General features: G+C 39.3%; 1 protein-coding gene across 2 annotated transcripts in view; it reads left to right on the plus strand.

Annotated features, from left to right (window-relative positions):
- The window catches only part of LOC140224989 (venom protease-like), a 140,546-nt gene extending 130,723 nt beyond the window's left edge, over positions 1–9,823 (plus strand). For both annotated transcript variants that reach the window (XM_072302277.1, XM_072302276.1), the window contains exons 6-8: positions 7,235–7,339; positions 8,668–8,813; positions 9,073–9,823. In XM_072302277.1, coding sequence (XP_072158378.1) covers positions 7,235–7,339; positions 8,668–8,813; positions 9,073–9,249 — 428 coding nt within the window. In that variant the 3' untranslated portion in view covers positions 9,250–9,823. The remainder of the gene's footprint in view (positions 1–7,234; positions 7,340–8,667; positions 8,814–9,072) is intronic.
- Positions 9,824–14,374: the final 4,551 nt, after the last annotated feature.

A 14,374-nucleotide genomic window follows, 5' to 3' on the forward strand; every position in this document is an offset into this window, starting at 1 on the left:
GAAGTCATTCTCTTAAGCCGTTTCAAAATGGCGGCCGGTCAAAGTTCAAATGGCCGAAAATTGGCACCTTGGCTATTTGCACATGGATTTGTCTGAAACTCGGTGTCTGGGGTATTTTTGCACGAGAGAAATGAATTTGACGGTAGATTTTTTTAAAAAAAACCCTAATTTTTCAAAATGGCGGCCGGTTAAGGTTCAAAATGGCCGAAAATTTACAAACTCGATTTTTAGTCGATGGATTCGTCTGAAACTTGATATTTGGGGGTATTTTGGCACGAGACAAATGAATTTGACGTTACGAAGCGAGTTTGTAAATTTTCGGCCATTTTGAAACTTAACAGGCCGCCATTTTGAAACGGCTTAAGATAATGACTTCGGGTTTGCGCAAAAAATTTTCTTTTTTTATGCTCTTTCGAACGAGGTATCACAAAGGGGGTCTTCTCATTTGAAAAAAAGAGGTTGGGGTCCGTAACCCCCCAAGCGGGGCCCCCAAAAATTTTAGGGGGGTCAAAAAGTAGCTCCCTTTGACATAGGAACACCCTCCAAGTTTCAAATCTTTACCTCAATCAGGTCAAAAGTTAGAAGGGGGGGAGGGGACTTTTCGAACACCCTGTAGAGTTGTAATGTGCTTGGGAGCGCTAGGACCACTTTTGAGCATTTTCCAGGCCCCGAATTCAATGACTCCTGTGCGGCGCCGGGTCACTTTTTCGATACATAATCGATTGTTTGCGATACACGGGGAGGGGGCCGGGAATATGACGTTACCTCCAACGGCATTACCTCCACAAGACTCCCCTCCGATAAATCGAATCGATTGTGGCAATGCATCCAAAGAGTGGTTGCGGCTAGAAGTCGACAGAGTGCGTTAAAACTCACACAGTGTTGCCAAGTTCGTTACGAAGGGTGAGAAACTACGGGCCGGAAAAATTTGCGGAATATTCCGTCTAAGTTCATTCCGGATTTTGATTCCGGAAAAATGAGGATTTTCTGTTTCTCAAGGCAAGGGCTTCATGCCACGGAGACTGACAATGAGCTGGCCTATTTACCCATAATATGCGGCACGAAAAATCCCAAAAATACCATCACGCATTCACTTAGACAAGATCAACCATTAATTAGGTATATACAGAGTACATAAAAAGAATAAAATAAATATATATTCACCACTCCAAGGCTCCCATGCTGACAAGTGTGTGGAAGAGCGTGAGTTTCTGCGAAGTATATATTGAGTTGACCCTTTTCAAAATCCATCAAAATTATTTCTGATGATATTTATTACTTCCTATTCCATAAAAACTATCAGGAATGAAGGGGGCGGGAAAATATTACTGTCAGGGAAACTGAGGACGCTACCATCGATTTTCTTATCTCAAATATGGCTGCGGAGAGATTAGGACCAATTTTATTTTTGGTTCATCGAAAGATCCTCGAGAAGACATGTGCTCCTCACATATGCAGCGTTAACACCCATTTTCCGACATTTTGTAAACCGCCATCTTGAAAATTATGGGAAAGTAATGCCATGGATGGGTTTCTCGTGCCAAAAATTTCCCGGGTACTGAGTTTCAGGCAAATCTGCCAGTAGAGAGCGAAGATGTCAGTTTTCAGCTAATTTGATCTCCAAGCGGCCACCATTTTGTGCCACCAAAATTTTGACCTGCAACTTGCGCCAAAATTTTTCTTTTTTATCCTCTTTCCAACAAGGGTCACAAGCGGGTCGCCATTTGAAAAAAAAGTCCCCCCCCCCCCCTGGTAGGGTTTTCTTGGTCTATTAGGAAAATTTTTAGATGGGAAGGGGGACTTTTGACTCCCCCTGTATGTAGTGTAACACTGAAACAGTCTTAATTGTGAAAGTTAATACCCTCAAAACTGGTGCCAAATAGGAGCAGCAAAAGTTGGCTGGTTCATGGGTCACACTTGCAGTGAAAATATTATTAGTAAATCCAAATGATCCAGCCCCATCCGGGCATTTTCACCTTTTTTTGAATCCTTAATTTTTTATTTTCTTTTTTAGGCAAAGCCAGTGAGGAATCCTACATTCTCAGCTCTGCTGAATACTCGAGCAAGTGCCAATCGCTTCGTGGACCGAACCGAGTTTATCAGGAGTTCCTGGGACCAGGGCTGCACGGACCCTTTTTATATCGTGGCACCTAGCCGATTCGGAAAATCAATCAATATGTCTATGTTGGAGAATTTCTTTCAGGTACAGTTAGACTCAGAGGGTAAAAAAATGGTGAATTACAAAGACACCGTAAATTACAAGCTATTCAGCGAAGGGGGCGCATTTCTACAGCAATTGAAGATAATGGATCATAAGCAGTTTGTTGCCAAGCAGTTGGTTGCTGAACACAAGCAGTTTGTTGCTAAACACCACGAGCAGTTTGTTGCTGACTACGAGCAGTTTGTTGCTGAACAAGAGCAGTTTGTTGCTGAACAAGAGCAGTTTGTTGCTGAACACAAGCAGTTTGTTGCTAAACACCACGAGCAGTTTGTTTGCTTGCTGACTACGAGCAGTTTGTTGCTGAACAAGAGCAGTTTGTTGCTGAACACAAGCAGTTTGTTGCTAAACACCACGAGCAGTTTGTTGCTGACTACGAGCAGTTTGTTGCTGAACAAGAGCAGTTTGTTGCTGAACACAAGCAGTTTGTTGCTAAACACCACGAGCAGTTTGTTGCTGACTACGAGCAGTTTGTTGCTGAACAAGAGCAGTTTGTTGCTGAACAAGAGCAGTTTGTTGCTAAACACATGGCCCAATATCCGGTTGTGAGTTTCAATTTTTCCCAAGTGAGCGTATCCGATATGGAAAATTTCAGAAAAACACTCTCAGATGCAATTGTTACTGCCTTGTTAAAGTTTAAGATAGAGGCGCATGATGGTGAAGCTATTAAGCCGTATTTGACTTATGCAGAAGATCTTTCTGTCTTAGGAGACAATTATTTCCTTCGGTGCGGTTCCATTGTTTTGGAGTACCTTTATGATAAGTATGGATCAAAGTGCATTGTGCTGATTGATGAATTTTCTCGAATCCCACAAGCTTTTTTAGAAAAGTTCATTTCGACTTCACAATCAACAACTTCAACTTCATCAGGTGATGTAGATAATGCAATTATCGAGCTTTATGGACTGTTTCTTGCATCATTCTTAAAGGGTAATATTTATTTGAAAGCAAGCTTCCTCTTTGGCATAATAAGATTTGGATCTGGAGTCGCAACACATTGCAATAATATTCATGTTGAATTTTTTTCAAACAATAAAACCCTTGCTCAAAACTTTGGCCTGACCAAAGATCAAGTACGCAGCTTACTTGAGAAGAACCCTTGCCCATTAACTCTTGAATCGCTAGAGGAAAATTTCAACGGTTACACAGTGGGAGGCGATGAACAGCAAACAGTTTTTGCTACCGATCCTGTATTAAAAAGTATTGAATATGGTGTACTTTACGACGAATGGGTACCAGGCATAAACCAAGAAATTGTGAAAGGAGCATTCAGTTATGGCCACCCTATCGGCTGCGATGTTTTGCGTTTAATTTTTGGGACTTTGGAAGCAATAAAGTTTGAGCAAAAACCGAAATTACAGTTAACAAGTTTGAGTACTTTAAAACGGCAAATAAAACATTTGCAAGACGGCGTATGTGGTGTGGACCCCAGTTGTAATCTACAATTACCAAGATCTTCCATGGTGGACATGCGCGATGAATTGACTCAATACCTCTATGAATTAGGATACTTTACAAAGAAAAGAAGTGAAGGTAGAAATATCCATGTAGCAATTCCGAATGTGCAGGTGAGACTTTTACTTGAAAGATGGGTCCGTGAAAATTGCAGGGCAAAATGGACAAGCAACACTGATGATATAGAAACGCTTTGCGACACATTCAAGAACTTGGATAATACTCAAGAAAGCGTTGACAATTTCGCCTCTGCCTTGGCGAAATTTTTTTCTCCGTTTTCTAAAATGATACGCGGAGAAGCGACCTTTGAAGGATTATTTTTCAGCTATCTATGTTGCTATATTGAGTTGAAGCACCAATTAAGACAGGGGGCAAAAGCCACCGGAGATTTGAGGAAATTAGATTTTTATGCATTGTTTAAAGAAGTGAAAAAAGCAGTGGTTGTGGAAAATAAATACAATCGTTCTTCAAAACATGCAGTTAAGGATGCTTTACTAAATAACCGTCATCTTATCCTTGAGAAGCTTGATTCTTCGGAGGGGTTCTCCAAAATGATCTTGGGCATTAATTACGGCAAAAATAAAGGTAAAGATAAAGATAAAAAAATATGTGAAAACATGGATGTAATCTCTGTATCTCTCCTGTATCGTAAGAGCGAAGAGAACTTTGATAAGAGTAATATCTCTGATGATAAGGATCATATCATTGGTTTGATCTCATCTGCAGAAATTTTGCTCGGAAACGAATAGGAAATATAGCAAAACAGAAAAACTAAAGAATACATTTTTAAGACTGGAACCTCCAACAAGTCTCCTTGCAGTTTTATCTCGGGGACTGAGAGGTGAAGAAGTTTTCATCTCCTCATTGTCCTTGTAAATATTAGTTGTTCATTTGTAATCGCCCTGATCCAATATTACAATTATTGTTGTATTCTTCTCCTCTGATATTTCTGATTATTCAAAATATCAATGTCTCGCATACCTCAGCATGTTTTAAAAGTCAATGTACCTAATAAGTCTTTTTCTCATACTCTATTCCATTTCATTTCATTTGTATTTTGTATTAAGGAAGAGACTGTATGTAGTTTAAAGGTTACTGTCCAACGGCAGTGCATTGATGCTCATGAGCTCATGAGGACCCAGCAACGGTCATTTCTTTCTTATTTTATTATTTTGTCATAATCATCCACTCGGTGTGCAGGAGTTGTAAAAATCGAGGTACTTTAAGTTTAAAATAACATATTTACCTGTATTGTTCCCGAAAAAGTTTGGAAAATTGAATTGGTAAAAATGATTTGTCTAATTTTTATTCCATGGATTCCGCGTTGGCAACCCAAGATTCAGAATTGGAATCTGTCCTGGAACTCAATTTTGAACGAGAGTGGATAGTGTCAGTTCTTCCATCTCGACGCATCAATTAATTTACAGTTGTTACTTATTCTGGACTGTTAGAATCATATTTTTTTAAAGTGGCGTGCTTCTGCTTCATAAGATAAAGCCTGTCGTTGATTTCTTTTATATACAATACTATACTATTCATTTATCTAAGTATGTTTTAAAAATAAATTTGAATGAGTCTTTAGTTTATGTTTTATTTTACTTTTAATAATGCATGGTATTTTTTCTTATGTTAACAAAATAGACTCAAAGATATTGGAGTACGCGGCTAATTCTCGCTCGTTATTGGCTGAAATTGTTGTACAAATTTTTTGAATTTTTGCCGCGAGACTGAAATGTGTCTGTGATTACTATTTACTGTTGGCATTAACAAAAGATAGATTAAGGTGGATCTACATATTTTGATTGATAATTCTGCTTTCTTGTAGCGCTTCAGCTAAATTTGTCGCTTTTTAGCATGTTTTTGACTTTTGCTGTCAAACCCTGAAGCTCCATGATGTCTTTTCGACGATTGTAGAACGTACATTCGACCGGAAGAGATTGGTGAACAATTGGACATATGGACAGATTTATGCCAAAACGATCCAGGTGCTTTTTCTTATGAGCCCTGAAACTCATATGAATACATGCAAAACAGGGCTCATGAGAAAAAGCACCTGGATCGTTTTGGCATAAATCTGTCCATATCATCCATTATTCTGAGATTATTAGTTTTGAAAAAAATATGAGAAAATGACAGATTTTTTAGAGTTATTAGTTGGTCGAGCTTCCCCCTTCCCCCGCTCCCAAACCGAAAAGATACTTTGTGCCATCCCCGCCTCATATAAAAGTACCAATGCTCATTACCACCACAATATTATACTAATTTTGTGCCACCAAATTGTTTGAAAATTTAAGGAGAGATTCTAAAAAACAAATTTGGTCTCCATCGCATTTTTATCAATTTTCTTCATATCATATTTATTCGTTTATTTTTTAAAATTTATTTTCAAGTTTTACTTCATAAGGACTCAAAAACTGTTCCTTTGAAGCCCCAGGACAGCCTAATTTTCAGCAAAATTTTCAAGAACTATGCAATTTTGCCAATAAAGTATTTTTCCCCCGAAAAATTTAACGAAGAATTTTTAAAACAAATGATGAAGGGACTGATGGTCACACCTCCAATCTAATTTGAAAGATGCAGCTTGTTATGTTAACCCTATTTGGCAGAAAATTGAATGCGTCGACAAAAAAAACAATTTTTATTGGTGTTTTCTAGTCTTTAGACGTCTAAAAACATAAATTTTAAACTTTTAGGAAGAGAGAGATTGAAATTTTGAATGCATTTTTTTCGATACAAAAACCTCAACTCGACTGAGCTGCTCCGTGGCACATAAAGGCTCCAAATGGATTCATTTTTCCTACCTCGAGGGTATTTTTATTTTGTCTTTTGGAACACTATTCGAAAGATTTCAACCACTGCTGCCAAGCTGAACTTTTAAGTTTTAATATAAAATTTGTGTTCCTTTTTTCAGGTGTATCCATATGGATACATTATTCTAACCTCGAGAATCGTCTTCTCGGCGCTAGCTATATTTTCCAAGTGTTGATTATTATTATCTGCTTTAGCTTGGTTTTCATAACAAAGAAGCTATACAAACATAGCTACTTCCTGAATGCGGCAAAATTCATTGAAACTTTTACAACTCAATGATTTTGCAACCTCAAAGACTTGAATTTAATGACTTCAACACAGCAACTTGGTTTTTTTCAATGTCCGAATGTTTTTGCCATTTGGGCATTTAAAACTTGTGTGTCGCATGGCTGTCCTCCGCTTTCGGTAGAAGCGCTCCAGCTAGAAAAAAAAACTGGCAACAGTGGCAACGGTAACAACGCGCGCGCCGAAAGAGGAGTTTACTCCGCACGAAATTTTTCCCGCTGAATATGGCTTTGGCAGCCGTTTATTTACAATTTTCTGGGAACAAGGGGCATTGAAATGACTGAAATGAGGATGATGGGAAAAGTGAGGAAGGGGGTAGCTCATCGATGGACTGACACCAAACATCTCACTCTGTCACCTCGGTGGCGGGGAAATATGAACTTTAGTTCATGTACCTAGAACATGTATGAACTGTGAACTATGAACTATGAACATTTTCCTTGTATGCCTTGTCGAATTGCACAGACTTGGCCCGACCTGCTTGTCTTCCTACTGAATCTGTTTTCTACAAAAACAAAGACTTTGAAGGATACCATCCATTTGTTGCGGGTTGGGGCTACACCAAAGAGGGTAAGTATTTGATCCTCAACGTATGTCTTATTCCACCAAAGAAACGTACGAGGGTTGAAATCAAGACACGAGAGCTGTAGAAAACGTCTCTGTCATTGGAAAATTGATTTCTTCCTTGGACATTTTGAAGAAGTACAAGACTGGCGGTTCAGTGCAGGTTATAGGACATTTCGTCAACGCTTTTTTGTCCGTGCGCCTGTTTTTTCCAGTTGTTTACGTCCACGCGTTTTTTCGGTGGGAGAGCTTTGATCCAAGTACCTATTGAGACTCAAAGTTAATTGGTCCACATGTAAAATCAAAGTCCACAAAGTGCACATGGCCGAAAGTATTCGTCCCGGCGCACAGCAGAGTCAGGTCTTCGAGGCCTCAACAAGGAAACCTCGAAAAAAGATCCGCCGTCGCTACTTCGGTACCGGCACGGTGCCGAATGAACTGCAGTAAGAAGCCTGGGTTCGGGCGCCATAAAGAAAAATATGGAGAGAAATCGAAATTAAGAGAGAGAAACCAAAAATTTAAAAAATTAAAGGGAAAAGGAAATTTAGCAAAACTCGATTTGATGCTGCTCAGACCCCGCAACACTACTTCGCTCTACTTCTTAAAAAGTCGGAAGCTTGCTTAAAAATTTATAGAGATTTATTTAATTACCGTTTTAAAGGTTTCCTTATGAATCGATAAAAAAAAATAATGCTCATATAAAGATGAACATATGCTTACATAATAAGAAAAGTCACTTACGTCGAGCAGAAACCCGCTTTCATTCCGCGATTTTATTCTTGATTCAAAATAAAATCTTCTTTACGGCATACGCAGGAATTATTTCATCGAGTCATTTTTTCTTTGATGAAATTAAAAAATTATGCCGAACGTTATTGAATACGGACGCGAGAACTTAGTTAATTTTGTGACTACCGCTCTCTTTTTGTGCAGTAGTATCTTTATTTATTTTGCGAGGAAAGCTCCGTACTCTCAAAGGATGCCTGTCATTCTGGATACGTTGGAGCGCCTTCAATTTCGTATGATGCTGTACAACATCTCTGTTGCGAAATGGTTGCTTTAAGGGGCGTGGTACGCCGCCCCGCGGCGACGGGCGAGTGTGACCAGCGCGAGACGCGCATTGGCGCCTACAAACCTAACAGGGATACTTCATGCATTGCGCACTGCGTGAAGTATCCCTGTTAGGTTTGTAGGCGTCAGTGCGCGACACGCGCTGGCAGCACAACACACTGACCCGGTGAATTTCGTAAGTGAATAAAGAAAACCATATAAGATTATAGGCATACATACATTGCTGTTATGGAACATTGAAAACCTCATACTTTGACTTTTAGGTGGGGAAAAATCTAATAAACTTATGCAACTTCAAGTACCATTACTAAGTACGGAGGAATGCGCCAGCTTAATAGCGTCAAGTGGTGCGATGCGTCTGCATGAGGATTCATTCTGCGCTTACGAAGAGGGGAAAGATTCCTGTCAGGTGAGTTTCATAGTAATCTTCTTTATCAGCGATTTGAATCATCCACAACTTTTATTAATCAGAGTTTCTCCCGAACAAAATATTAAATTTCATAAAAAAAAAAAAAAAAAAAAAAAAAAAAAAAATAATGCTCCTTTACTTTTTCATAGATTTATTCACACACTCAAGCGAGATATTCATCGACATTTCGCGCATTTAACAGCAGTCGCTCGCGTGAAAATACGCACTGTATTACACCAATGACGCATTTTATTTCCAGGGTGACAGTGGAGGTCCGTTGATGCTATTCATGGATTCCAAATACTACCTGTACGGTGTAGTCTCCTATGGTAACGGCTGCGCTCGGAAAAACAATCCAGGGGTCTACAACAAAGTTCACACTCACTTAAAATGGATAACCGGACTGCTGGAAAGCGCCAGAAGTGATACAACTTGAAAAAACGGCTTCTACCTTTAAATGAAATGCAAATTACATGAAAAAAAGATCCCTGAGGAGAGAGCAATCCGAAAACTTAGAAGACTTCAAATTCTCTGTTTGGTACCGTTTTCTCACGTCGGAAGAGGAGGCTAGAGTTGGTGGATCACAATCTCCTCGATAATTCTGCGAATTGCAAGGGTTCCGTTGATATCAGCACGTTCACTACCAAATCGGCCTTAATGATCGCTCTCCCGTCAATACCTATTTAGCAAAAGAAGCTTGGCAGTGAACGTGTTGAACATCATCGATTTTACAGAAGCTCATCATTTCAGCCCGTATTTTTAACGCGAAGAAACGGCTAAATATAATTTTGAATGAAGCGCATCGAACAATAACCTGACCAGTAATTATAGAAACTTGTATTTTGTCAAGTGATTTTATTTTTTCATCGTGTTTTTTTTTCTTTTTTACGGTAGCGATGCTAATTTTCACCCTCTTAATAATGTGGCTGTGTCGTGTGTAGTGATCCCTAGGAAGTGGAGAAATATCAATTTACACTGTTTTTATGTTATTAAAATGCCTTGTTATTTTATTTTGGCTGAATTTATATGGAACTACACCGGTATCATACGGATATGAAATTCAAAACCTGCTGAATATCAGTACGAAACCGATGTTGAGTTCATCATGATTTTGTACAGCATGGCAACGCGTTGATCCTATTTTTATGATGCACACGTAAATATATCTTTACGTGTATTTTCATAACTGTATTTTCAAAACTGAAACAGTTTCTGTTCTGAAAAATTCGGCAACGCTTCTCTTTAATATTAGTTTTGATTCCATTTTTCCCCTTTATTAGCACTGATATTTACCCTTTTTATTTTAAAGTCATCGCTTATAGAAGTATTAAAATGAGACGCAGAACAAGTGTTTTTTTGCCGATTTAATCGCTGCCGTCGCATTTCTAAGCAATGATACAACTATTTGAACTCTCCGGAATGCGTGGGGTATCACGCCGTATTTGAAGGCGTTTTCAAAACAGCCAAGTTTCGATATCAGGTTTGTAGTTTCGCAAGAACTTGGGGAGCACAAAATCAATAGAATGACTGATTTTACGAGCTAATGTAACTCAATAAATTTGTGTTTTCTTTGACGAAGGCGTTAGAAAACAGTTCGGTCAGAAATTTTAATCAACCTACGGTCCATTATAGTTCATATTCTTTTGTTTTGTTCCGTACCACTTGTTTATTTTTAATCCTCGTATAAAAACCACCCATTTGCTAAATACAATTCTAGCTGGAGCGCACTTCAGCTATGCATTCACCACTGCAAAAATGTCATAGGAAATCGCAAGCCCAGCGTGTATGGAAACCGCGTTTTGAGGAAAACGCATTTAAAGTTTTCTTTTGATGTACTGCGCAGACTTTTCTATGCAGGTACCCTGTTTTGGTGTTTTTGGGTGATCTAACCCTTCTATTGAAGGATGCCGGGTAGATTTTGCGATACATTTTGGGTTTATATTCTCATATATTTAATTTAAAAAAGCAGTTTATAGGCCATCATTACGCCCAACAGTCATTTTGGTGGCAATATGAAGTATAAATCATTTTAATCAAGAATTATTAACGCAAAAGGAGAGAATATCGATAGTGAGTAAAGGATGAAGGGGTAACTAGCACCTTATAGGCCCGTTTATAGGTCGTTCTTGCACCCATCGATCCAGAGGCCTGACTTAACTCGGGAAAAAAAAGGTTTTTCGACCTCGAGCCGTTACCTATCTATATTCTATCGCTAGCACAGCATAGTCCAGGGTACGTAGAATCCGAAAAGCAGATGGGCGTAAACACAACCTATACGCCTATAGGCTGTTCTTGGTGCGGTGTCTTCAATTGACTAGAAAAGAACTGAAGACATGCTTAGGGCAACTGAGATGGACTTATGGCGAAGGTCTGCTGGGATATAGAGAAGAGAGCGTATCCGCAATGAAAAGGTACGCGAGATGAGGGGTGTGGTGAAGGACATCGTGCACGATACCAGGTCCAAGCAGTTGCTTTGGTATGGACATGTGCGAAGGATGGCAGATGATCGGTTGCCCAAGCAGATCTTCGATTGGGTTCCTCCCGGAAGGCGACGGCGTGGACGTCCTGTGAAAGGTTGGCGACAAGGGGTAGAGGAGGAGATCAGAGGGTGCCAATTGCCTGATGATCTTTGGGAGGATAGGGGGCAATGGCGATTGGGCGTCGCAGAGCGCGAGGCGGCGCTGTAAAAGCGGCTTTACGTATGTATGTAAAACTAACACCAAAAAATGAACCTGCAACAGTTTGTGTTACTCCGTGTTTTACTTTCCATTTTAACACTAAATTTTTGTTAATCTTTCTGACTGTGTAGGTTTTCAAAAATGTGTCTGATGATTCCTGGATGCTGCCTTGATTGTTCCCGCCTGCAGCCATGTTTGCATTGCCATGATCAACTGCGTGGGTAGTCGAGCAGTTATCTAGGATCACCAGATACATTCTGAACAGCTCATTTTTCTCTGTTCTAAGAAGCGAAAAAACAGCGTTTACGCCGCGGTATAGAATGGATTTTCGAGAAATTACCTTCCTCCCAAAGTTCTGAATTGCTAATAATGTAAGGTATATAATATTACCTCTGAAAAAATCCCTACTGTTAAATCGAAATATATAGCGACGGTTTTTTAATTTTTAGTGGAATCACTTGCAAAAAGTTGTTTCGCGAAGAGACGGAGTAAAAGCGGTCACGCTGTCCGTTCACCTACCTCCTGATTTTACGAGTGAACACTTCTCAAGTTGATCTTAGCTCCCACTTCAACTTGAGTATTCATCATGTAATATTCATTCGTGTAGTGTCTAAATTCCCTAGCTAATGTGCTTGAGACTCAAAAATTATCAGCGTCTACTGCATAGGTATTAAGGATATCTTAATAAACTCCAAAGAAGGTACGAAGTATTTCTTAGAGATAATTTTCGCTTTGTTTCCACAGACCAACACAACTCTCAATTCATTTGGAGGGTGGATTAGAAAGATGTCAAAAATCAAGGTCTTATTGATTATTTACTTACACGCAATCTTCTTGACATTTACCGCGAAAAACCTTTCCGTGACGTAAAGTGAATGTTTCTGATTCGACATTGTATCACCGTTTTGCAAAAACAAAAAAATTCTCTCTCAAACCTTGCTCATTAGACATTGGACAAGTTGAGTAGATCCTTATACATGTCGATGGTGAAGGTTAAAAAAATAATTCATTGCATGCATACATACATACATGAGTCGCTTTTATAGCGCTCTTTGGCGCTGTGCGACGCCTAATCGCCACAAAGCTCGGTCTTTTCACATGCAGGTCATTGGGGAGTTGACACTCCCTCATTTCATTTACTACCCCCTGTCGCCACCCTCTCACTGGGCGCCCCCTTCGTCTCCTACCAGGAGGAACCCAATCAAGCATCTTTTTTGGCAGCCTCTCTTCCGTCATCCTCTTGACATGACCGTACCAGACAAGCTGTTTGGTCATGACGTCGAACACGATGTCATTTTCGACTTCCATGATATGACGTATTCTCTCATTACGGACCCGATCTCTCCTAGAAATTCCTTCCGACCTCCTCCAGAAATCCATCTCCGTTGCTCTTAGCATATCCTGTGTCCGTTTCTTCAGCTGCCAAACTTCGCATCCGTATGTTAATATACTTTTGACCACAGCGTTGTATATCCTCCTCTTGTTATCTTTGGAAACCCGCTGATCCCAGAGGATTCCATTTAACCTTTTAACCTTCCAGGCCTTCATTGCAACTTGTGAAAATCTCGGATTATATTTTATTTTGCCTATGTGCAACTGGTTAAAATATATTACTAAAATATTCTGTAAATAAATTTAAAACAGTGAGAAAACTTCGAAAAATATCAAGGAAAACTGTTGTTTATTTTTCCTTTAAAGAAAAAAAACATGAGCGGTATGGAGCGTCTAAATCGGAATTACGAACAATATTTAATGTATTTTTCGAACGTTGCGACCAATACACTAGCGGCAGATATAAGTCCCCACGAATCTCATCAACCAAAGTAAGACTCATCGTAGAAAGTCTGTTGCAAATATGAGACACAGCTTGCCGTGTAGACTGACGGATGAATTTGCACTAAAGTGAAGTTGAGCACATCAGCAATGTCTGAACTCCTTTATTTCGGCGAACAATATGCGTATTACGCATTTTCTTCTTTTTTCACAGACTTTTCTTCTAAGTTACCAATAACCTTATTTGCCGAAAAGGAAAAATATATTCAGAAACGAGGAAAGCGGCAGGAGAAATCCCAAACTGCATACCTCAGAAACCCCATTTTTTGATAGAGCGAAAGAACTGTCTACGTGGAAGGAAGTAATTCTAAGAGAAAGCAAGATGCGATGCTTTTATAGACTCTATAAGAATTCTGAATGATATTCTCAAATATTCGGAAAACAGCCAAAAAATCGAGCTACGTGTTTTCGGAACTTAGGATCAACACTAAACTGCAAGATACGTGACTTGAGAATTACTATTTAAAACCTATTTTTTGCGGATTTTGATCAAGTAAGGGATCAAAATTAAGTTTAGCAGAGCTGTATAGACTATAATTTGCTTCTGAGGGGGCTCAATTGGTCTCACTGCAAGATTCATTATCGTGTGTTGCGGACAACTTGGCTTGCTGTACCTAGTTCGTGTGAAACTTACAATCTATGATGGCACTGGCTTAAAATTGAATCTATGAGCAACAGTTGCACATAGACATCTAATGTAGTATGTAGTGGTAGCAGTGCATGAAACAATTAGGAAATGTCATTTAGATTAAGCAATCTCTCTTAATGTATCCTTCTAAACGCTCGCACATAGAAATGCAGCTGACAGAATTAAGGTATAATTGTTTTATACACCATCTAAAAAAAGTGCCTAAAGAAGTGCAAATCCCACTCGAATAAACTCAAGATATTGTTTTTTCTTTGAAGAAAAAAAAACCTGACACCCCCCCCCCCCCCCCGGTCAGTTTGTAAAGCGCATACAGCGCGTGATATTATAGATAAGTGTTGAAGAGACAGCTAATTTTACAGCATCTTGACAACAGTCCATGAGCAGAAATTATAGATAATCGT

This window comes from Bemisia tabaci, chromosome 7 (genome assembly GCF_918797505.1).
Source record: "Bemisia tabaci chromosome 7, PGI_BMITA_v3".
In the NCBI taxonomy this organism is placed as follows: Eukaryota; Metazoa; Arthropoda; class Insecta; order Hemiptera; family Aleyrodidae; genus Bemisia; species Bemisia tabaci.